The following is a 24,718-nucleotide window of genomic DNA, read 5'->3' on the forward strand; positions in this document are numbered from 1 at the left end:
AATAGAATTTTATTGGCCAAGTGTGATTGGACACACAAGGAATTTGTCTTGGTGCAGATGCTCTCAGCGTACATAAAAGAAAAAGAGACATTTGTCAAGAATCATGTGGTTCAACACTTAATGATTGTCATAGGGGTCAAATAAGCAATGAAGAAACAATCAATATTAATAAAAATCTTAGGATACAAGCAACAAGTTGCAGTCCTACAGTCCTAAGTGGGAAGAAAAGGATGATAGGAATGATGAGAAAAACTAGTAGAAATAGAAGTGCAGATTTAGTAAAAAGGGAATTATTTGTTTAGTAGAGTGAGAATAAATATTTATTTAGTAAACGTTTCGATCGTGTCCCTCCCTTTCCCTTCTGTCCTCCAGACTATAGAAATTGAGTTCATTTTTATTATTATCATTATCATTATCATTATTATTATTATTATTATTATTATTATTATTATTATGTCAGTACAACACAGCAAACGAGATCACCATGCTGGATTTCGTATTTCATCATCAGTCACGGGCTTATGCCAGAGTCGTTGCAGCTCGATTTTTAGATCTTCGTATTTCACTAATTTCTCTAGCTGCTTCTCCTCAATTCTGCTGTCTCCTGGGATTGCGATGTCGATGATCCATACTTTCTTTTTCTCCACAATCACAATGTCTGGTGTGTTATGCTTCAGAATTCGGTCAGTCTGAAGTCGGAAGTCCCACAGTAGTTTTGCTTGCTCATTTTCGACCACTTTTTCGGGATTATGATCCCACCAGTTCTTTGCCACTGGTAAACCCGGATAAGACGGAGTGGCTGTGGGTTTTGCCTCCCAAGGACAATTCCATCTGTCCGTCCATTACCCTGGGGGGGGAATTATTGACCCCCTCAGAGAGGGTCCGCAACTTGGGCGTCCTCCTCGATCCACAGCTCACATTAGAGAAACACCTTTCAGCTGTGGCGAGGGGGGCGTTTGCCCAGGTTCGCCTGGTGCACCAGTTGCGGCCCTATCTGGACCGGGACTCATTGCTCACAGTCACTCATGCCCTCATCACCTCGAGGTTCGACTACTGTAATGCTCTCTACATGGGGCTACCTTTGAAAAGTGTTCGGAAACTTCAGATCGTGCAGAATGCAGCTGCGAGAGCAGTCATGGGCTTACCTAGGTATGCCCATGTTTCACCATCACTCCGCAGTCTGCATTGGCTGCCGATCAGTTTCCGGTCACAATTCAAAGTGTTGGTTATGACCTTTAAAGCCCTTCATGGCATCGGACCAGAATATCTCCGAGACCGCCTCCTGCCGCACGAATCCCAGCGACCGATTAGGTCCCACAGAGTGGGCCTTCTCCGGGTCCCGTCAACTAAACAATGCCGGTTGGCGGGTCCCAGGGGAAGAGCCTTCTCTGTGGCGGCGCCGGCTCTCTGGAACCAACTCCCCCCGGAGATTAGAACTGCTCTTCCTGCCTTCTGAAAACTCCTTAAGACTCACCTTTGCCGTCAGGCATGGGGAAACTAAACATCTCCCCTGGGCATGTTAATTATACATGGTATGCTTGTGTGTGTGTTTGCTATTACATGGGGTTTTTCTTAAATCGTTAAATATTTTAATTAATTGGATTGTGGTGACTGTTTTTACTTGTTGTGAGCCGCCCCGAGTCTTCGGAGAGGGGCGGCATACAAGTCCAACTAATAAATAAATAATAAATAAATAAAATGGTAGTTCCGGCACAAGTTCCAGTGGATCATTAAAAATAATAATAATAATAATAATAATACCTCCAAGTCTCTTCCGAAATCTTTCGTTCTATTATAATAATTCTCTATGTGGATGGATTCTGGAATACCTTTCCAAAGGAACCACCAGAAATCCATTTACAGAGAAACAGATGCCCGTGTTTAAAAAAAGCCCACATCCCACCATCATTAGCCGTGACGACAAAACTATCATTTGAGGAGGACACAACCCCAGGCGTAACTCAATCCACAGCAAGAACTATTTTACGTGGTGAGCAACTGCCGAGGAATGGAGAACGCCGGTATATTTATCCCTTGGACATGCGTTCCGAAAGGACATTGCCCCTCGCTTCTAAAAGCGGAAATTCCACGGCGGAGAAATACGGGATTCTCTTCAACAACGGGCAGAAATCTTTAATAAATCTGAACTGCAAACTGTTCTCCATTTCCCACCCCCTCCCAAAACCAGGACAGAAAATGCAGAAACAATGACAAGAGTGGAAAATGAAATAGCAAAAAAAAAAAAAATTTTTTTCATAGAAACATAGAAGTCTGACGGCAGAAAAAGACCTCATGGTCCATCTAGTCTGCCCTTATACTATTTCCTGTATTTTATTTTACAATGGATATATGTTTATCCCAGGCATGTTTAAATTCAGTTACTGTGGATTTACCAACCACGTCTGCTGGAAGTTTGTTCCAAGGATCTACTACTCTTTCAGTAAAATAATATTTTCTCATGTTGCTTTTGATCTTTCCCCCAACTAACTTCAGATTGTGTCCCCTTGTTCTTGTGTTCACTTTCCTATTAAAAACACTTCCCTCCTGAACCTTATTTAACCCTTTAACATATTTAAATGTTTCGATCATGTCCCCCCTTTCCCTTCTGTCCCCCAGACTATACAGATGGAGTTCATTCAGTCTTTCCTGATACGTTTGATGCTTAAGACCTTCCACCATTCTTGTAGCTCGTCTCTGGATTGATGATTATCTGATAAATTGTGAAATGTAAAAATAATTAAGATGTACAAATATATCCAACAGATTTTGAAAGGTCGCAGTTTTAGCAGTCAACAGTACAGTTGACAACTCGTTTTGTTTATGTGTGTGTAATGTTTTGTTACTTTCTTGTTTGTTTTTGTGGGTTTTTTTTCTTTAATGTATTAAATTAATAAAGTTTTTTTTTTTAAAGGAATTTTTCACATGCCAAATTCTTGGAAATTCTCATAACCATCTTTGTTTATAATAATAATTATAATAAAACAACAACAACAACAACAACAATAATAATTATAATAATAAAATAATAATAATAATAATAATAATAATAATAATAATAATATGTGTGTGTAATGTTTTGTTAGTTTCTTGTTTGTTTTTGTGGTTTGTTTTTTTCCTCTTTAATGTATTAAACTAATAAAGTTTTTTTTTAAAAAGAAATTTTTCACATGCCAAATTCTTGGAATTTCTTTGTCTATAATAATAATAATAATAATAATAATAATAATAGTAATAATAATAGTAATAATAATAATAATTAATAATAGTAATAGTAATAGTAATAATAGTAATAATAGTAATAGTAGTAGTAATAATAATAATAATAATAATAATAATAATAATAATAATAATAATAAACATTTATCTATAGTGTCCTTTTAACAAAGGGCATAACAGCATGTTAGCAATATCACTTTTTTTTAACAGAGCCAACATATTGCGCCCACAATCCGGGTCCTCATTTTACCCATCTCAGAAGGAGGGAAGGCTGAGTCAACCTTGAGCCGGTGATGAGATTTGAACTGCTGACCTACCGATCTAGAGTCAGCTTTAGTGGCCTGCAGTACTGCACTCTACCTGCTGCGCCACCTCGGCTCTCTTTGACATTAAAAATGCAGGGAATGGGATAACAGAGAGAAATGGAAGGGACCTTGGAGGTCTTCTAGTCCAACTCCCCTCTCAAGGAGGAGACCCTAGTGAAGGATCTTGGAGTCCTAGTGGACAACCATTTAAATATGAGCCAGATGTGTGCAGCAGCTGCCAAAAAAGCCAACACAGTTCTAGGCTGCATTAACAGAGGGATAGAATCAAGATCATGTGAAGGGTTAATACCACTTTATAAGGCCTTGGTAAGGCCACACTTGGAAATATTGCATTCAGTTTTGGTCACCACGATGCAAAAGGATGTTGAGACTTTAAAAAGATTGCAGAGAAGAGCGACAAAGATGATTAGGGGACCGGAGGCTAAAACATATGAAGAACGGTTGCAGGAACTGGGCATGGCTAGTTTGATGAAAAGAAGGACCAGGGGAGACATGATAGCAGTCTTCCAATATCTCAGGGGTTGCCACAAAGAAGAGGGAGTCAAGCTATTCTCCAAAGCACCTGAAGGCAAATAGACTCCAAATATACTTTAATCATGGTAACCAAAACTGGAGGCAATATTACAAGTGTGGTCTTACCACAAGATTATTAAACAGTACTAATACTTGGTGTCACCTGCAGCTGAAATATCAAATTCCAAACTGGAAAAGTCATCGGACTCAGCTAAAATCGCTTCTATACATCTTTCTTTCTTTCTTTCTTTCTTTCTTTCTTTTCCTTTCTTTTTCTTTCTCTCTCGCTTTCATTCTTTCTTTGTCTTTCTTTCTCCCTCTCTCTCTTTTTGTTGTTCTTTTTTTCCTTCCTTCCTTTTTCTTTCTCTCTCTGACGTTCTTCCTTTCTTTTCTTTCTTTCTCTCTGTGTCATTCTTTCTTTTACTTATTTATTTTCTTTCTCTCTCTCTCTGTTGTTTCTTCCTTCCTTCTTTTTTCTCTGTCGTTCTTTCCGTTCTTCCTTCCTTCCTCTTCCTCTCTCTCTGCTGTTCTTTCCTTCCTTCCTTCCTCTTTCTCTCTTTCTGTCGTTCTTTCTTTCTTTTATTTATTTGTTTATTTATTTCTTTTCCTTCCTTCCTTTCTCTCTCTCTTTGTCATTCTTTCCTTCCTTCCTTCTTCTTTCTTTCTCTCGCTCTCTGTCTTTCTTTCTTTCTTTCTTTTATTTATTTATTTCTTTTTCTTTCTCTCTCTCTCTGTTGTTCCTTCCTTCCTTTCTCTCTCTCTTTGTCATTCTTTCCTTCCTTCCTTCCTCTTTCTCTTTATCTCTGTTCTTTCCTTCCTTCCTTCCTCTTTCTTTCTCTCTCTCTCTCTGTCGTTCTTTCTTTTTCTTTCTCTCTTTCTCTCTCTGTCATTCTTTCTTTCTTTCTTTTCCTTTCTTTCTTTCTCTTTTTAAGTGGGGAGTACAGTTGAGAGGGATTCCTGCAGAGGACAACAGAGCATGGAAAGAAGGGTGAGGCTTCCCGCCTCTCTTACTTGAAAAACTGGCTTCGGGACAGTGAATCAAGGCCATAGCAAGGTCCTTTCCCCTTCCGTGCCAGATTGTGCAGCCAACAAAGAGTTATTTCTTGGGAGGCAACATCAGGGGGAAACCCCCCCCAGCTTTCTCGCTTGCCTTCGTTTGAGAACAGATGGACCCAGTAGGTCTCTTTCTAACTGACCGCCAAAACCCAAAAGCAGTCCAGTTAAGATGCCTCAAGGACTTGAGTTTGCAATAAAAGTGGCTCGGGTTTTCTCCAAGGCATAATTTCTTACCCAAGCACCAGCAGGAACAAAACCGAATGGAATAGAACAGAATAACAGTGTTGGAAGGGATCTTGGAGGTCTTCTAGTCTTCTAGGTAAAGTTGGCAGGGGTAGACAAAATTGGCTCTTCTATGACTTGTGGACTTCAACTCCCAGAATTCCTGAGCCAATAAGGCTAGCTCAGGAATTCTGGGAGTTGAAGTCCACATGTCATAGAAGAGCCAATTTTGTCTACCCCTGTTCTAGTCCAACCTTCTGCTCATGCAGGAAGCACTCTGTCATATTTATTTATTTATTATTTTATTATTATTTATTGGATTTGTACGCCGCCCCTCTCCGCAGACTTGGGGCGGCTAACAACAATGATAAAAAACAACATGTAACAATCCAATTTAATAAAACAACTAAAAACCCTTATTATAAAAACCAAACATACACACAAACATACCATACATAACTTGTAATGGCCTAGGGGAAGGAATATCCTAACTCCCCCATGTCTGGCGACAAAGGTGCGTCTTGAGTAATTTGCGAAATACAAGGAGGGTGGGGGCCGTTCTAATCTCCGGGGGGAGTTGATTCCAGAGGGATGGGGCCGCCACAGAGAAGGCTCTTCCCCTGGGGCCCGCCAAACGACATTGTTTGGTCGACGGGACCCGGAGAAGGCCAACTCTGTGGGACCTTATTGGCCGCTGGGATTCGTGCGGTAGAAGGTGGTTCCGGAGGTACTTTGGTCCAATGCCATGTAGGGCTTTAAAGGTCATATCAGACTAACTGTGGTCGAAGGACTTCAGTTTGCACCCAAAACAAGCCCAATTGTGGCTCGGGTTTTATCCAAGGCCCATTCCTTACCCAAGTATCAGCAAAAACCGCGTGTTTCCTAAACATAGCAAATGAATTAATTCAGGAAGCGAGTTGCATGTGGATATTTAAATCAGAGGAAAGAGAAATTGAACAGAAATAGTTAAAGCAAATACAGAGGAGACGCAGAGGAAAACAGAAATAAAAACAAAAACCGACTTAAAATAACAGTGAAGCATTCTGGAAATAAGTAAAAATTCTCATTCGTTAATAAATAAGAACGAAACTTTAACCACAATTGCTTCTGCTACTGAACACGAAGTAACTGTGTTTGGTTTTTAAAATATAGCAGAAGGCGTCCAGTAGCATCTTTTAGAACCGCGAGAAGCATTTTGACTTGTTAGTTGGTTTTCTATTATTAAAAATATTCAAAATTTTAGTAGGAAGCAAAATTGGCTACTAGGGAAAGGCGCTGTTAAGACTCCTAGTTTTTATTATAAAAAACATTGAAATGTTATTAAAAGAAATACCGGAAAATGGTATTATTCGATTCCTAATTATTATAAAAATACGAAAACTGTAATAAATAAAAATATATTAAAATGTGCTAGTTGAATACAGGATAACAGAGTTGGAGACATGGTAGATGATAAATGGATGATAGAAAAATTGATAGATATAGATATAATAGAAATTGAAAGAAACAGATATAGATGAATGGGTAGGTAGGTAGGTAGGTAGGTAGATGATAGATAGAAGATAGGTAGACAGACAGACAGACAGACAGACAGATCCTGTTTTCCCCCAAATAAAACATCCCCTGATAAGCCCAATTAGGTTTTTGAGTGCACGGCAATAAGGCCAAGCACTTATTTTACAGTTCAAAAAAATATAAGATAAGGTCTTATTTTCGGGGAAACAGGGTAGATGATAGATAGATAGATAGATAGACAGACAGACAGACAGACAGACAGACAGACAGACAGACAGACAGATAGATAGATAGAAAGAAAGAAAGAAGAGATAGATTATTATTATTATTATTATTATTATTATTATTATTATTATTATTATTCTGTATTATATTTGTATTCCTCCCCTCTCCGAGGACTCGGAGCGACTCCCAGCAAACAATACAATACAGTCTACAAATCCAATGTTAAGAACGGTACAATTAAGAAACCCTTATTAAGAACCATCACACAACTCAACATACCATACATAAAGCGAGACAGCCGAGGGGGAATCAATTTCCCCATGCCTGGCGACATAGGTGGGTCTTCAGTAACTTACGGAAGGCAAGGAGAGTGTGGGCGGTCCTAATCTCTGGGAGGAGTTGGTTCCAGAGGGCCGGGGCCGCCACAGAGAAGGCTCTTCCCCTGGGTCCCGCCAACAGATACCCTGTTTTCCCCCGAATTAAGACCTCCCCTGATAATAAGCCCAATTGGGCTTTTGAGGTCACGGCAATAAGGCCAAGCGCTTATTTCACTGTTCAAAAAATAATATAAGACAGGGTCTTATATTCGGGGAAACACGGTAGTTATTTAAATTGTGATTTCAATTGACTTGATCCACCTTGACACTTGCGGAGATTCACTTTCACAAACTGTGGCAAGAAAGGTCGTAAAAACAAGGCAAAAATACCTCTTAATGTAACTGTTCTCACTTAGTGACAGCAATTTTGGGCTCACCTGTAGCTCGTAAGTTGAGGAACCACCTACAAGTGTTAATATTTATTTATTTATTTATGTATTTATGTACAGTATTTATTTATGTATTTATGTATTTATTTATGTATTTATTTATTTATGTATTTATTTACAGTATGTATTTATTTATGTATTTATGTATTTACTTATGTATTTATGTATGTATGTATTGATTGATTGATTGATTGATTGGATTTGCATGCCGCCCCTCTCCATAGACTCGGGGCGGCTAACAACAGTAAGAAAAAACATCATATAAATCCAATACTAAAACAACTAAAAAACACTTATTGTAAAACCAAACATCCCTACAAACAAACATAACATGCATAAATTGTAAAGGCCTAGGGGGAAAGAATATCTCAATTCCCCCATGCCTGACGGCAGAGGTGGGTTTTAAGGAGCTTACGAAAGGCAAAGAGGGTGGGGGCAATTCTAATCTCCGGGGGGAATTGGTTCCAGAGGGCCGGGGCCGCCACAGAGAAGGCTTTTCCCCTGGGCCCCGCCAAACTACATTGTTTTGTTGATGGGACCCAGAGAAGACCTACTCTGTGGGACTTAACCGGTCGCTGGGATTCGCGCGGCAGAAGGCGGTCTCGTAGATACCCTGGTCCGGTGCCATGAAGGGCTTTATAGGTGATGACCAACACTTTGAATTGTGACCGGAAACTGATCGGCAACCAATGCAGACTGCAGAGTGTTGGTGTGACATGGGCATATTTGGGGAAGCCCATAATTGCTCTCGCAGCTGCATTCTGCACGATCTGAAGTTTCCGAACACTTTTCAAAGGTAGCCCCATGTAGAGAGCGTTACAGTAGTCGAGCCTCGAGGTGATGAGGGCATGAGTGACTGTGAGCAGTGACTCCCGGTCCAAATAGGGCCGCAACTGGTGCACAAGGCGAACCTGGGCAAACGCCCCCCTCGCCCCAGCTGAAAGATGGTTCTCTAATGTGAGCTGTGGATATTTGGGGAAACACGGTAGTTATTTAAATTGTGATTTCAATCGACTTGATCCACCCTGACTCTTGCGGAGATTCACTTTCACAAACGGTGGCAAGAAAAGTCGTAAAAACAAGGAAAAAAATACCTCTTAACGTAACTGTTCTCACTTAGTGACAGCAATTTTGGGCTCAGCTGTAGGTCGTAAGTTGAGGAACTACCTACAAGTCTTAAAATTTGACTCAAGGACTTTCTGCTCTGCTGGTTTGAGACCCACACAAACACACAAACATTCTCTGCTCCCTTCCCCCTGGAACCCACGTCCAAATTCCACCGTCCGGAAAGCGACGGGAGAATTTCATGCAGATCCAGCATTTTCAGAGACGGGGGGGGGACGGGACGTGTCTGTTTCTTGCCAAGGGAGTCTTGGCCCAGCCTGCATTCCAGTTGATTAAAACAATGACCAGAAAACAGCCAAAGATGACATCAAACTTCCTCTCCGCATCACCATCCCAGCTCCTTTCCTTCACCTCCACCCACATAGTTCGTGCAACTTCTCAAAAAATGCTTATTTGTACCATGCAGGGCTCAGCTCCTTACTGGAATGCGAGGACGACCTTGGAAAGACGGATTTCTGAAACCTATCAAGGGGGAGGGTGTCTTGGGGACAACAGAATACAAGTGGTACCTCTGCCTACCAACGCCTCTACTTACGAACTTTTCCAGACAAGAACCGGGCGTTCAAGATTTTTCTGCCTCTTCCCAAGAACCATTTTCCACTTACAAACCCGTGCCTCCGAAACTGTAACCAGAAAAGGCAGGGAGAAGTCTCCGTGGGGCCTCTGTAGGGATCTCCTGGGAGGAAACAGGGCCAGAAAAGGCGGGAAGAAGCCTCCATGGGGCCTCTCTAGGAATCTCCTGGGAGGAGTCAAGGTCAGAAAAGGCAGGAAGAAGCTTCTTTGGGGCCTCTCTAGGAATCTCCTGGGAGAAAACAGGGCCGGAAAGGTGGGGAGAAGCCTCCGTGGGGCCTCTTTAGGAATCTCCTGGGAGGAAACAGGGCCGGAAAAGGTGGGGAGAAGCCTCCGTGGGACCTCTCTAGGAATCTCCTGGGAGAAAAGAGGGCCAGAAAAAGCGGGGAGAAGCCTCCGTGGGACCTTTCTAGGAATCTCCTGGGAGGAAATGGCCAGAAAAGATGGGGAGAAGCCTCTGTGGGGCCCGTCTAGGAATTTCCTGTGAGGAAACAGGGCCGTAAAAGGCGGAGAGAAGCCTCTGTGGGGCCTCTCTAGGAATTTTCTGGGAGGAAACAGGGCCAGAAAAGGCGGGGAGAAGCCTCCATGGGGCCTCTCTAGGAATCTCCTGGGAGAAAACAGGTCCGGAAAGGTGGGGAGAAGCCTCCGTGGGGCCTCTCTAGGAATTTCCTGTGAGGAAACAGGGCCGGAAAAGGTGGGGAGAAGCCTCCGTGGGGCCTCTCTAGGAATCTCCTGGGAGGAAACAGGGCCAGAAAAGGCGTGGAGAAGCCTCCGTGGGACCTTTCTAGGAATCTCCTGGGATGAAATGGCCAGAAAAGGCGGGGAGAAGCCTCCGTGGGACCTCTCTAGGAATCAAGGAAGATCGCAACCATCACTTAACTAATGTTTTTGATGGAGGATGGGAAGTTTGGGGCAGCTCAACTGTGGTCATAAAATGAGGACTAACTGTTACTGGATGGCCGTAAGGCGAGCACTGTACCGAAAGCGGTGGCGCACCAGCGATGGGGTCACGGAGATATCCCCGGGGTTTTCTAATGAGACTCCAAGGAGTTAAACTTCTCTTTCGCAAAAGCGAAACTATCGGAGGAAGTGCCAACAATGGCCTTTGCTTGGAGCGCCAGGCTTCGATCCAAGTCCACCGAGACAAAACCAGCTTTGTTTTTTGTTTTTACATGGGGAATTGAATCATTTCATAGCACAGAAAAAATCTCTCCCTGCGATTGGGGAGGTTTTAGCCCCGCTGACCAGACTACGCAACGAGAGCATGGCTAGATTATTCTACGGCTTTGAAAAAATTGAATTTTGTGCTGAAACCTAAGGAGAAAGAAGATTTGGAATATTATAAAATTTGGGCAAAGTTTTATCAATGGATGGAAATTTTAAAAAATGCCAGGGTGATTGGACAGAAAAAACATATAACACTTCCCTGGTACAAAGCTGAAAGGATGAGATCCTGGGGCATAGAGGTTAATTCAGAGGCTGCAGGATCAAATCCCAGTGATGGTATGGCTAGCTGATGAGAGGAAACAACCTCGAAATAGATCTATACAGTGATCCCTCGATTTTCGCGGGGGTTACGTTCCAAGACCTCCCGCAAAAATCGATTTTCCGCGATGTAGCGGCGCGGAAGTAAAATACCATCTGCGCATGCGCGGGGAGCGACGAAAGTGCGGAAGCCGACAGATTGCTTTGAATGTCGGCTGACCCCGCCCCCCAACGCCTCCGGCGCCCTCGCCGCTACCGCCCCGCCCGCCCGATCCACCCCTCTCACCGCCGAGTCCTCCTGCAGCAGCGCTTGCCTCCGTTCCCCGTAGGCGCTCCCCCGCTCCCCCGATCCACCCCTCTCACCGCCAAGTCCTCCTGCAGCAGCGCTTGCCTCCGTTCCCCGTAGGCGCTCGCCCGATCCACCCCTCTCACCGCCGAGTCCTCCTGCAGCAGCGCTTGCCTCCATTCCCCGTAGGCGCTCCCCCCGCTCACCCGATCCACCCCTCTCACCGCCAAGTCCTCCTGCAGCAGCGCTTGCCTCCATTCCCCGTAGGCGCTCGCCCGATCCACCCCTCTCACCGCCGAGTCCTCCTGCAGCAGCGCTTGCCTCCATTCCCCGTAGGCGCTCGCCCGATCCACCCCTCTCACCGCCGAGTCCTCCTGCAGCAGCGCTTGCCTCCGTTCCCCGTAGGCGCTCCCCCGCTCACCCGATCCACCCCTCTCACCGCCAAGTCCTCCTGCAGCAGCGCTTGCCTCCGTTCCCCGTAGGCGCTCACCCGATCCACCCCTCTCACCGCCGAGTCCTCCTGCAGCAGCGCTTGCCTCCATTCCCCGTAGGCGCTCGCCCGATCCACCCCTCTCACCGCCGAGTCCTCCTGCAGCAGCGCTTGCCTCCATTCCCCGTAGGCGCTCGCCCGATCCACCCCTCTCACCGCCGAGTCCTCCTGCAGCAGCGCTTGCCTCCATTCCCCGTAGGCGCTCGCCCGATCCACCCCTCTCACCGCCGAGTCCTCCTGCAGCAGCGCTTGCCTCCGTTCCCCGTAGGCGCTCCCCCGCTCACCCGATCCACCCCTCTCACCGCCGAGTCCTCCTGCAGCAGCGCTTGCCTCCGTTCCCCGTAGGCGCTCCCCCGCTCACCCGATCCACCCCTCTCACCGCCAAGTCCTCCTGCAGCAGCGCTTGCCTCCGTTCCCCGTAGGCGCTCACCCGATCCACCCCTCTCACCGCCGAGTCCTCCTGCAGCAGCGCTTGCCTCCGTTCCCCGTAGGCGCTCACCCGATCCACCCCTCTCACCGCCGAGTCCTCCTGCAGCAGCGCTTGCCTCCGTTCCCCGTAGGCGCTCACCCGATCCACCCCTCTCACCGCCGAGTCCTCCTGCAGCAGCGCTTGCCTCCGTTCCCCGTAGGCGCTCGCCCGCCGCTCAAGAGCAAGAGGGGGAGAGATAGAGAAAGAGAGAGAAGGAAAGAAAGAGATGAGAGAGGGAGGAAGAGAGTGTGAGAGAGGAAGAAGCAAGATAGAGAAAGAGAGAGGGAAAGAAAGATGAGAAAGGAAGGAAGTATTTCTGAAGTATTTTTAAATTATTATTTTTTGAAAAACCGCGGTATAGCGTTTAGCGAAAATCGAGACCGCGAAAATCGAGGGATCACTGTACTAGTCTCCCTTCATTTTCATTCAGTAAAAATATCTTACACACACACACATATTTTGTTTGCTTTAACACAAAGCCGTAAGCACCAGCCTGAAGATGATGAAGAAATCTCTGAAACTTACACAGGAGATAGATAGATAGATAGATAGATAGATAGATAGATAGATAGATAGATAGATAGATAGATAGATAGATATAAAATTAACTGCCTTGGAAATGGCCCTGGGTTGGGCCGAGAGGCAAATAAGGAGCTGTGATGTTCCTTCAATATACCCTTCCCTGGTGCAGAGCTGAAGGGATTGGATACTGCAGCCTAGAGGATAATTCTCTGCCTTACAAGGCAAAGGTTGCAGGTTCAAGTCCCAGTGGGTATGGCTAGCTGATGAGGCCAAAATAAGGCCAAAATAGATCTATCCTAGTCTCCCTTAATTTTCAAATTCAGCAAAAAAAAACCCCTGTGACATATGTATGTATGTATGTATGTATGTATGTATGCATTTATGTATGTATGTAATATATATATACAGTATTTACATATTTTTGCTGATACGTGAAAAGGAAGGGAGCCTGTTATAGATCTATTTCGACCTTGTTATGGTCTCATCACACAGATATACTCTTACTGGGATTTGAACTTGTAGCCTTCTGCATGCAAGTCAGGATATTAACCTCTAAGCCACAATCTCACTTCCGAATCAGTCTTTACCAAGGAAGAGCTATATGGTTGTTTTTCCTGTCAAAATAACCCTGGTATTCCCAAATATCCCACTTATCAGCAAAAATATGTAACCATGTAAATTATAGTTTGTATATAAATTTTTTCATCTGCCTTGGATCACAACACCCATTATTATTTATTATTTATTAATTAGATTTGCATGCCGCCCTTCTCCGAAACTACGGGGCGGCATACAAATCTAATAAATAAATAATATAAATATCTAATAAATAATATCTAATAAATAAATAATATCACACCGTACATGAATTTTCCCGGGCAGGAGAGAAGTAGGGGAAAGGGGAGCAAAGCTGAATTCAATTTATTTAAATCTGGGATCCATTGTGCAGATGGTTTTGAGAGACGCTGTCGGGCCAGGCCAGAATTAGGGAGCTGATATCATCAAATAAAATCGGCATAATCCATAAAAGATGTGTCAAGAGACAGGGATAATAAAATACACAACTCGACGGACGCCTCCCAAAATAAACGGTGCGGAATTGCCATGTGGGAATCCATCTACGGCGTTCGTTGGATTAGGACACATCTCAGTTTACGTAGGATACATAAGAATTCTTTCAAAAGCAAGGGGGAAAAGCTTGGTTAACTCCCTTCCTGTCTGTCTATCTGTCTATCTTGTCTCAGATATATAAGATTGATTCCAGGGTCATATTTTTTTTTAAAAAAAATAGTACTGACGGTTTTGTAGATACCAACTACAGATTGCTCTGGATTTACAGGCCAAATTTACATTGTTAAGCAAAACAGTTGTTTAGTGTGTCACATCCAATTTTACAAAGTTTTTGTGGTGGTGGTGGTGGTGGAGGAGGAGGAGGAGGAGGAGGAGGAAGAAGAAGAAGAAGGAAGAGGAAGAGGAGAAGGTGGGAAAGAAGAGGAGAAGGAGGAGGAGGAGAAGGAAGAGGAGAAGGTGGGAAAGAAGAGGAGGAGGAAGAGGAGGAGAAGAAGAAGGAAGAGGAGAAGGTGGGAAAGAAGAGGAGGAGGAGGAGAAAAAGGAAGAGGAAGAAGGAAGAGGAGAAGGTGGGAAAGAAGAGGAGGAGGAGGAGGAGGAGAAGAAGAAGAAGAAGAAGAAGAAGAAGAAGAAGAAGAAGAAGAAGAAGAAGAAGAAGAAGAAGAAGAAGAAGAAGAAGAAGAAACAACTACAGTACTATTACACCAGTTACAAACTGAAGAAGCTTCTTAGATGTGAAGTTGCTTTTAAGGAACAATTTTAACAGATAACCTGGCTGATCCTGGTTGATCCCAGGATGCTGACAGCAACCCGTATCAACCATTAGCACCAGCGAGAGCCATCATGGGGCTTCCAAGATTCGCCCATGTTTCCTCAACACTCCATGGCCTGCATTGGCTGCCGATCAGTTTCCGGTCACAATTCAAAGTGTTGGTCATGACCTTTAAAGCCCTACATGGCTTTGGACCAGACTACCTCCGGAACCGCCTGCTACCGCACGAATCCCAGCGACCGATAAGGTCCCACAGAGTTGGCTTTCTCCGGGTCCCGTCAACTAAACAATGTCGTTTGGCGGGCCCCAGGGGAAGAGCCTTCTCTGTGGCGGCCCCAGCCCTCTGGAACTAACTCCCCCAGGAGATTAGAACTGCCCCCACCCTCCCCTGTCTTTCGTAAACTACTCAAGACTCATTTATACCGCCAGGCATGGGGGAGTTGAGATATTCCTTCCCCCTAGGCCATTATAAGTTATGCATGGTATGTTTGTGTGTATGTTTGGTTTTATAAATAAGGGTTTTTAGTTGTTTTATTATTGGATTGTCACATGCTGTTTTTATTATTGTTGTTAGCCGCTCCGAGTCTACGGAGAGGGGCGGCATACAAATCCAATAAATTATTATTATTATTATTATTATTATTATTATTATTATTATTATTATTTGTGACAATGTTCAGTTGACTGAGTTTCATGTTTAATAAATAAGAGATTATTATTATTATTATTATTATTATTATTATTATTATTTTCACAAAAAACAGTAATACACAGCAAACAAGATTTATATGCTGGATTTCATATCACGATATCACAAGCTGAACACTTCCCAAGCATCTATTGTTATTATTATTATTATTATTATTATTATTATTATTATTATTAATTGTTTTTTTCCTGGCGTAAAAATGGAAGATGATTAATTAAAAGGGCAGAAGCCAACCGACTGTCTGAGCATCTAGATGGATTTATATTTCTGGGCTTGTTTTAGATTCCAACTCGCTTTTTCCTGTAGGTGTTACAGCTGATTTTAAATTAGCGCTGCAATTTAATACGCCGGCTCGAGGGATAAAATGGAAGACTTTCCCAGTGAACATTTGACCGAATCAATTATCCGAAACAGTTGGGCTTTAATTACAACTCAACATACATCTCTTAATAAATAAACAGCTTAAAAAGAGCAGAGTGGCTAACCCTTACGGTCGCGGGCCGCCAGCCGAGCTAAGGTTTACATAATGATTTACTTTACTCAGTTTCCTGGAACATGTGCAAAATAAAAGTAAACTGATAAGACTTTCTGAGGAGTTGGCCAGTTTGCACTTCCGCGCATCCCTGGTCAAGTCCGAGAAAGTATAAAAGAGAAATATAAAGTCCAGCGATAAAGCAGGTGTTGCTTTAAAAAAGAAAATTACGGCAGGATGATATTTATGAATATGAATCCCAGCGACCGGTCAGGTCCCACAGAGTCGGCCTTCTCCAGACAACGTCGGTTGGCGGGGCCTAGTGGAAGAGCCTTCTCTGTGGTGGCCCCGGCCCTCTGGAATCAGCTCCCCCTGGAGATTCGCAGTGCACCCCCTCTCCTCGCCTTCCGCAAGAGTCTTAAGACTCACTTATGTCGCCAGGCTTGGCACAATTAGATCTAGACTAACCCTGACCAATAATTGTGATGTATGGTTGCGATTTGAATTTGTTAATTGATTTTTAATATATTGGGGTTTTTTTTTAGCTTATGTAGTTTTTAATTAATTAGATTTGTATCTGTATTCACTGTTTTATATTATAAGCTGTGAGCCGCCCTGAGAGGGGCAACATACAAATCTAAATAATAATAATAATAATAATAATAATAATAATAATAATAATAACAACTTTATTATTTATTAATTGGATTTATATGCCAACCCTCTCCGAGGACTCTGTGCAGGAAAAATAATACAAGTTGTAGACAGATGGAATTTTTTTTTAAAAAAAAATTGGGCCTATCTAATGTTCCATACACCGAGGACCAGACAAAGCTTAAAAATGGGTTTTTTTAACTATTTTAAATTTTAAATTGTATATTATTAGATTTGTTATGAATTGTTTTATTGTGTTGTGAGCCACCCCGAGTCCACGGAAAGGGGCGGCATACAAATCTAATTAATAATAATAATAATAATAATAATAATAATAATAATAATAATAATAATAATAATAATAAAGGTTCGTGGACCAAACCAGGCTCAAAGTCCACTCGCCCCATCTTAAAAACATTCTCTAGCTCCAATGCAAGTTCTCTTCCATTCCATTCTTCATTCCATTCCATGGGTGGACTTCAACTCCCAGAATTCCCCAGGCAGCATGGCTAGCTGAGGGATTCTGGGAGTTGAACTCCAGCCCTGTTAAAAGTTCGCCGAGTCTTTCGCAACTTTAAGACGGGTGGACTTCAACTCCCAGCATCCCCCAGCCAACATGCTTGGTAGAGAAAACCCTGGCTTGAAACCCTCACATCTTAAAAAAAATTCCCAAGCTCAAAAACCAATTTCACGCATAAACATTGGTGTGTTTTTTTAAGCAGCTAGCCCTCTTTGTTTTTAAATTCTGTTCTTCAAACCATGATTTTCAGTCTCCGTAGAGACTGTCAAAAATTGCCTCTGCCGACTATATTTCAAGTCGTCATGGCGGGGTATTGGGAAAAGTTTTCAATTAGCAATAATCGCGCCTCGGATAAACCTCATTGGCTACGATACTGCCACTGCGCAAAGCTAACCTTGGCTTGCCAATCGTTCTGGGGCCCAGCCGCACAACTACGAATCAACTCACGGTGAGCCCTCAAAGCCATCTTATAACAGCGGCCTCTTATAGGAAATACTCTTATAGAAATGCATCCTATATATTAATGCATTTTTGCACTCTTAATGTTGCATGTTGGGGGTGAAAAGTCCCCCCTTATTTCCCATTTTCAAGTGGATCCAGTGCTGCAAAGGCTTCTGGGAACCATTATGTTAATAGCTATGGTTATGTTAAGTAATGTAATTAGCTGGGGCATTGACAACTCCTCCAGAGTTGTGAATGCCCCAACACTGGAAGTTTTTAAGAAGGTGTTGGATAACCATTTGCCTGAAATAGTGTAGGTTTTCCTGCTTAAGCAGGGGTAGGACTAGAACAGTGATTTTCAACCTTTTTTGAGCTACGGCACATTTTTTACATATACAAAATCATGGGGCACATTGAACGGGGAGAGGGGGACGGGGGGGGGGGCTAAAAAAAGTTCGGACAAAAAAATTCTCTCTCTCTCTTCCTCTCTTTTGCTCTATTTCTCTCCCCCCCTCTCTCTCTCCCTTCCTCTCTCTCTCCATCCCTCTTTCTTTCTCTCTTCCTTCCTCTCTTTTTTGCTCTTTCTCCCTCCTTCCCTCCCTCTCTTTCTTTCTCTCTCTCTCTTTCTCTCTCTTGCTGAGCTTCGCGGCACACCTGATCATGTCTCATGGCACACTAGTGTGTCACGGCACACTGGTTGAAAAACACTGGACTAGAAGACCTCCAAGATCCATTCCAACTCTGTTGTTGTTGTTGTTGTTGTTATTTTCACAAAAATCAGTAATACACAGCAAACAAGATTTTTATGCTGGATTTTGTATCACAATATCACAAATCAAACACTTCCCAAGCGTTGTTTTTTTTAAATTATTATTATTATTATTATTATTATTATTATTATTATTATGTCAGTACAACACAGCAAACGACACCACTATGCTGGATTTCGTGTTTCATCACCATCATCATCATCATCATCATCACCACCACCATCATCATCATCATATTATTATTATTATCATTATTATTATTATTATTATTATTATTATACAAACAAACAAATTGTTGTAAGTTGAGGATTGTCTCTATTGTGAGAAAGAGAAATTGTTGATCTCGGTTCAAGTTTTGATCAGATTTGAGCTTGAAATTCTGCATTCAATTCTCTCTTTTTTATATACATTTTAAAATTGATTCTAAAATATAGAATATACAACACACACACAACATACAACAAGTGCTCTGCGATTGGTGCCCACCACCAGACAAGATTCACACCCCTCCACCAGAATGGGGGAGTTCCTTATATACGGTATACCATTTTAACTCAAGCGCAATATCTCTATTTACATATTATAAAGTGATTCCAATTTATTCCTTATAGCTTGGTCTCGGATTCTACTGACCATATATCGTCTTATCTTGTCCCATCGTCCCATCAGTTGTCGCAAATCAGTTTCATTAACCGAGTTCATCCTCTTATCCATAATCTCAAACTGAATATGATCCACCATGTACCAGTACCAATTTCGTATTGTCTTGGGTTGGAAGGATGCGACAAAATGGACAATACAAAATTGGTACCGGTACATGGTGGATCATATTCAATTTGAGATGGTCAGTAGAATTCGAGACCAAACCATAATTCAATTTGAGTTCTCAACTTAATAATAATAATAATTATTATTTATTAGATTTGTATGCTGCCCCTCTCCGTAGACTCCGGGCGGCTCACAACAATAACAAGAACAATGTAAAAAACAAATCTAATAATTTAAAAAACACTAAAAACCCCATTATTAAAAGCAAACACACACACAAACATTCCATGTATAAACTGTATAGGGCCGTGGAAGATGTAATAATAATAATAATAATAATAATAATAATAATAATAATAATAATAATTTATTAGATTTGTATGCCGCCCCTCTCCGAAGACTCGGGGCGGCTCACAACAAGCGATAAAACAATATTGTACAGGCACAAATCTAATATTAAGAAAAAACTAAAAACCCTATCAATTTAAAAAACCAAACAACATACAGCATTCACCTTCCAAACCCCCCAGTGAATCAATCAGGAATTATGGATCCCGGTTTTATGGATCTAGGCCCCGATTCTTGTTGGTTCTGGAACGAGACCCGCAGAATTCGGTGCCATTCTATAGGATAAAAACCACAAGCCACCTTCTATAGCTACAAACCACCAGTTTCATGCCTGAATTTTATGGAAAATTTCCTTTCCCGTCAAAAAAAAAGAACTAGATAGCGCCACTCAAAGTAAAAAAGCTACTTTTCCATTCTCTTTTTTTTAAATGCTCTTTTTGTAAGCTGGATATTAGAAAGCAAACAAGGGAGAGAATTCCAAACTTTTGTCTGCAACTTTCCTTCCTTACAGCTTATTTATTCTTTGGGGATGGGCAAACATTAGGGAGGAAAAAAGAACATTTTTAAATTGTCTTTTTCATATGTTGCAAACTGCCCTGGAGAGAGGTGGCATATAATAACAACAATTAATAATAAAAATTAATAAAAATTCAATGTGTATCTAAACAAGCTTAAGTCACGCCTAAATATTACACTTTTAAAGAGTTTGAGGGAATGGCACCATTGGGGGGAGGGATGAATGGGGGATGATGGGTGTTGTGATCCAAGGCATCGGTTGGAGGAGGGGGACAGGTTAATAAAGGCATCGCTTGGTGGGGTTTACCCAACTGACAGCGATCATAATTCATCAGTGGAACGGCTGGCCACCGGAAGTTGTGGCTACTGGAGGTTTTGAAGAAGAGATTGGACAGCTATTTGTCTGGAGTAGTAGTCTCCTGCTTGAGCAGGGGGTTGGAATAGATGACCTCTGAGGTCCCTTTTAGCCTTATGCTTTTATAAGATTATCTAGAAGAGGAAGGTAGGGAGGGAAGAAAGAGAAAAAGAAAGAAAGAAAGAAAGGATGGACGGACTAATATGAGCAAGTATTTGGGTACAAATGGTGAAAGAAAATGCAGGACCGTATGGGTTGGAAACATGTAGAAGAGGCCATCCAGCTGTGAAAAATGGTGAAAAAAGAGGAGGAGAAGGAGGAAGAGTAAGGAAGGAAAAGTAGGAAGGGAGGGAGGGAAGGGAGGAAGGATAGGAGGAAAGAATGAAGGAAAGGAGGCAAGGAAAGAAGGAAAGAAGGAAGGAAAGAAGGAAAGGAAGGAAAGGAAGGAAAAAAGGAAAAAAGGAAGGGAGGAAGGAAGGAAAGAAGGAAAAAAGGAAGGAAGGAAGGAAGTAAAGGAGGAAGGAAAGAAGGAAGGAAGGAAAGGAGGGAAGGAAGGAAGGAAAGAAGGAAAGAAGGAAGGAAAGGAGGGAAGGAAAAAAGGAAGGAAGGAAAGAAGGAAAAAAGGAAGGAAGGAAAGGAGGAAAGGAAGGAAGGAAGGAAGGAAGGAAGGAAGGAGGAAGGAAGGAAGGATGCAATGGATTTAGGGACTCTTGTAGACAGTTTGGAAACTGCCCTATAGAACGAGGGGAGGGAAGCCAGCGTAGAAAAACTGGCGAATTTATAATATTGATTTGAGGATGAACCGAACGCAGTGCTAATAGAAATAGGGAGCATATGAACGCTTAACCCACATATGGGATTTAGCGCACGTGTTGTGTGAACCCGAACTCAGTCCGAAGCAAAGGAAAAAAAGGGGAAGGGCAGAAAGGAGGAGAGCAATCCAAGGTTGGAGGGCAGAAATATGTGAACTTGAAGCCAAGGGGCGGAGTGGGATGGAGGGGGTGGAGGAATAGAGAGGTTTGGGAAAGGGGGGGGGGGATTTTACGCATGGCAGGTGGAGAGGAGGGGGCAGAAACCCCATTTTTTTTGGGGGGGGGGATCCAGTTTGAACTGAACTCCAAAGAGGAGAACTGGCGAACGGAAGAGAAGGAAGGGAAAGGAAAGGGAGGAGAAAGGAAGGAAGGAAGGAAGGAAGGAGAGAGAGAGAGAGAGAAAGAAAGAAAGAAAGAAAGAAAGAAAGAAAGAAAGAAAGAAAGAAAGAAAGAAAGAAAGAAAGAAAGAAAGAAAGAAGAAAGGTGAAGAGGACCAGAAGACAGGAAGGAAAGCTTGAGTGAATAGAAAATGGAAGTACAGAACTAGCAGATATTGATGGTAATGTTTTAGATTGAAGTCCAAGCAAGATAAAGGAAGGAAGGAAGGATGGAAGAGGAAGGAAGTAGGGGAAAAAAGAAGGAAGGAAGGAAGGGAAGAAGAAAGGGAGGAAGGAAGGAAGAAGTTTGAAGACCCACAAGGGTGCCCCCTCCCCACCAAAAGCAAAGCAGGACAGGCAACAACTCAACCGACCACTCCCCCCAGTTAAAAGGACTCCATTGGGGGAATTTGTGGAGCGCCGGAGGGGGGGGGCAGAGAGAGATTGGGGAGCGTCCCAAAACGGGACGGAAGGAAGGTTCCTCCCCTCCCAACACTTTACAAAGTTTTGCGCTTCACTCGCACACACACCAACTAACGAAGCGGACCCCGCCCCGCGAAAGGGATTGGGGAGGGGGCTAGGAGAGAGTAACCCAGCCGACCTCCCCACCCCACCCCCGCCATCGACCACTCCCCTGGAAAGGAACCACCACCAGCCACGGAAAAGTAAAAGGGAGCGCCCTTAGAAAGGGAGGGGAGAACTAGAAGAGACCCAAAGAGAGAAGGGGGGGGAGAGAGAAAGAGAGAGAGAGGAAGAGAGAGGGAGGGGGAGAGAGGGAGAGAAAGAGAAAGGGGGGAGAAAGAGAGAGAGAGGGTAGAGAGAGAAAGAGAGGGGGAGGGAGGGAAAGAGAGAGAGAGAAATAGGAGAGAAAGAGAGGGATAGAAAGAGAGAGGGGGGAAGAAAAAGGGAGAGAAAGAGAGAGGGAGGAAGAGAGAGAGAAAGAAATAGGAGAAAGAGAAATAGGAGAGAAAGAGAGAGAGAGAAGAGAGAAAGAGGAGAAAGAAAGAGGAAGGGAGAGAGAAAGAAAGAGAAAGATAAGATAGAGAAAGAGAGAAAGAGTGAGTGAAAGAAAGAAAGAAAGGGAGGAAGAGGAAAGAAAGAGAGAGAGAAAGAAAGGAAGGAAGGATGGAAGGGCAGGAAGGAAGGAAAGAGAAACCCCCCACCCTAATTCAAGGCAGGAAAGGGGAAGGAGAGGGGGATCTCCCCCCCCCCAAAAAAGGGAACAAAGTCAAGAGGCTCCCCAAGAAAAGGCGGAGGGAGGGGAGACGGCCGGGAGAGCAGCCGAAACAGCAACCAAAGAGCCCCCCCAGCCCCAAAAAGAGAGAGAGAGGAAGGGGAGGGGGCAGCCCCCTCCCCCTTGGCGCGTGGCTCACCCAGGTCGTCCATGTTGCTGCTGCTGCCGCCGCCGCCCCGACTGGAGCCACCGCTGCTGCCGCCGTCCCGGGAGCGCGCGAGGGAGGCGCGTGCCCGCGAGCCCACCGAGGTCCGCCCCCGCCGCGCGGGCGCCAGCTGGATGGTGGAGGGGGGGGGGGGAGGAAAGGGGGTCTCTTGCGGCGCCAGCGGCCCCTAGCGTCCGCGCGTGGGAATGGCAAGGGGGGGAAAGCCTCTCGCGCGCTCCCCCCCACCCCCCAATGGGGAATACTGTAGCAGAGGTCCCCAACCGCCGGTCCGCGGACCGGGACCGGGCCGTTGGAGCTTTTCAGCCGGTCCGCGGCGCCAGGGCCCCCTCGGCCTTTCCGCATCACCAGCGGCGCTCCCCCCGCCAGCCAGCCAAGCCCCGCGCCCGCCGGAACCGGCTCCTCGCTCTCCCCCCGCCGCCCGCCGCGTTTGCAGGAGGTGGGGAGGGTTGGGCGGCCCGCCAAGGCCAGGAGGGACGCCGCTGCCCCCCCCCCCTCCTTCCCTCTCTCCGCCCGCCGCTGCGCCTCCTTGACAACGAGAGGAAATGCCGGCAAAGGCTTTCCTCAGCGGAGGCCGGCGAAGGTGATATTGAATGTCGGGGGAGAACGGGTATTTGCACGCGCTCCCTATCTCCCTGCTAGCCCACTCGGAATATTCAAAATAAGAAAAACCTTTGCCGGCGAAGGCTTTTCTTATTTTGAATATTCCGAGTGGGCTAGCAGGGGGATAGGGAGCGCTTGCAGCCGCCCGTTCTCCCCCGACATTCAATATCACCTTCGCCGGCCCCGCCTCTCCTCCAAACCCCCTTGCTGAGAGCCCGGGGCGAAAGTGCTCTCGCAAAGGTGAGGCGGGCAGGGCGTGCGCGCGTCATCGCTGAGAAGAATGGAGAGAGAACGAGAGTGAGTGAGAGCAACAGACAGCAAGATAGAGAGAAAGTGAGAAAGAGAGAGTGAGAAAGGGGGGGGAGAGAAAGAGATAGCAAGAGAGAGAACAAGAGAGAGAAAAAGCGTGAGAAAGAAAACAAGAAAGAGTGAGAGAGAGAGAAAGCAAAAGAGACAGAAAGAAAACAAGAGAGAGAAAGTGAGAAGAAGAGAGAGAAAGAGGGGGAGAGAGAGAGAAAGAGAGAGGGGGGAGAGAGAGAAAGAGAGGGAGAGGGAGAAAGAGAGAGGGAGAGGGGGGAGAGATAGCAAGAGAGGGAGAGAGGGAAAGGGGGAGAGAGGGGGAGAGAAAGAGAGAGGGAGAGAAAGAGGAGATAAAGGAAGAGGAGAGAGAGAAAGGAACAGAAAGAAAGAAAGAGGGATAGAAAGAGAGAGAGAGTGAGAGATGCTCAGTGAGCCTTTCTTTGAAGTTGCCTTTCTTTCTTTCTCTTTCTTGCTTTCTTTCTTGCTCTTTTTCTTTCTCTCTTTTACCTTCCCTTCCTCTATTTCTTCTTTTCTTTCTCCTTCCTACCTTCTTCCCTTACTCTCCCCTTTCATAAGTTTCCTTGCTTCCTTCCTCTGTTCCTGTCCCTTCCCCCTTTCTTTCTTTCTTTCTTTCTTTCTTTCCTTCCTTTCCTACCTCCATTTCTTGCTTTCCTTTTCCTTCCTCCCTTCCTTCCTCCCTCATTCCCTTCTTTCACTCCTTCCTCTCTTACTCTCCCCTTTCACACCTTTCCTTGCTTCCTTTGCACCCTTCTTTTGTTCCTGTCCCTTCCCTCTTTCCTTCCTTCCTTCCCACCCTCCGTCCATTCATTCACCCATTCCTCTCTTGATCGCCCCTTTTACGGCGCCGCTGACAGCTAGGTCTCCTCCCCCCCCCCCTCACCGGGCCATGGAAAACTGGTCTAGCTTAAAGCCGGTCCCTGGTGCAAAAAAGGTTGGGGACCTCTGCTGTACAGTATAACAGATTAACAGTGTTGGAATTTGGAAGGGACCTTGAGGTCATCTAGTCCGACCCCTCGCCGAAGCAGGAGA

The 24,718-nt window shown here is 44.4% G+C and overlaps 1 protein-coding gene and 1 non-coding gene across 2 annotated transcripts in view; both read right to left on the minus strand.

Annotated features, from left to right (window-relative positions):
* Positions 1-22,983, minus strand: part of PXN (paxillin) — a 59,639-nt gene extending 36,656 nt beyond the window's left edge. Inside the window, exon 1 of the mRNA XM_070763112.1 lies at positions 22,742-22,983. Coding sequence (XP_070619213.1) covers positions 22,742-22,754 — 13 coding nt within the window. The 5' untranslated portion in view covers positions 22,755-22,983. The remainder of the gene's footprint in view (positions 1-22,741) is intronic.
* LOC139173639 (U4 spliceosomal RNA) lies at positions 17,232-17,372 on the minus strand. Its single transcript, XR_011560071.1, has one exon. It is a non-coding gene; the product is annotated as a U4 spliceosomal RNA (small nuclear RNA).
* Positions 22,984-24,718: the final 1,735 nt, after the last annotated feature.

This window comes from Erythrolamprus reginae, chromosome 10, assembly GCF_031021105.1.
Source record: "Erythrolamprus reginae isolate rEryReg1 chromosome 10, rEryReg1.hap1, whole genome shotgun sequence".
Classification (NCBI taxonomy): Eukaryota; Metazoa; Chordata; class Lepidosauria; order Squamata; family Dipsadidae; genus Erythrolamprus; species Erythrolamprus reginae.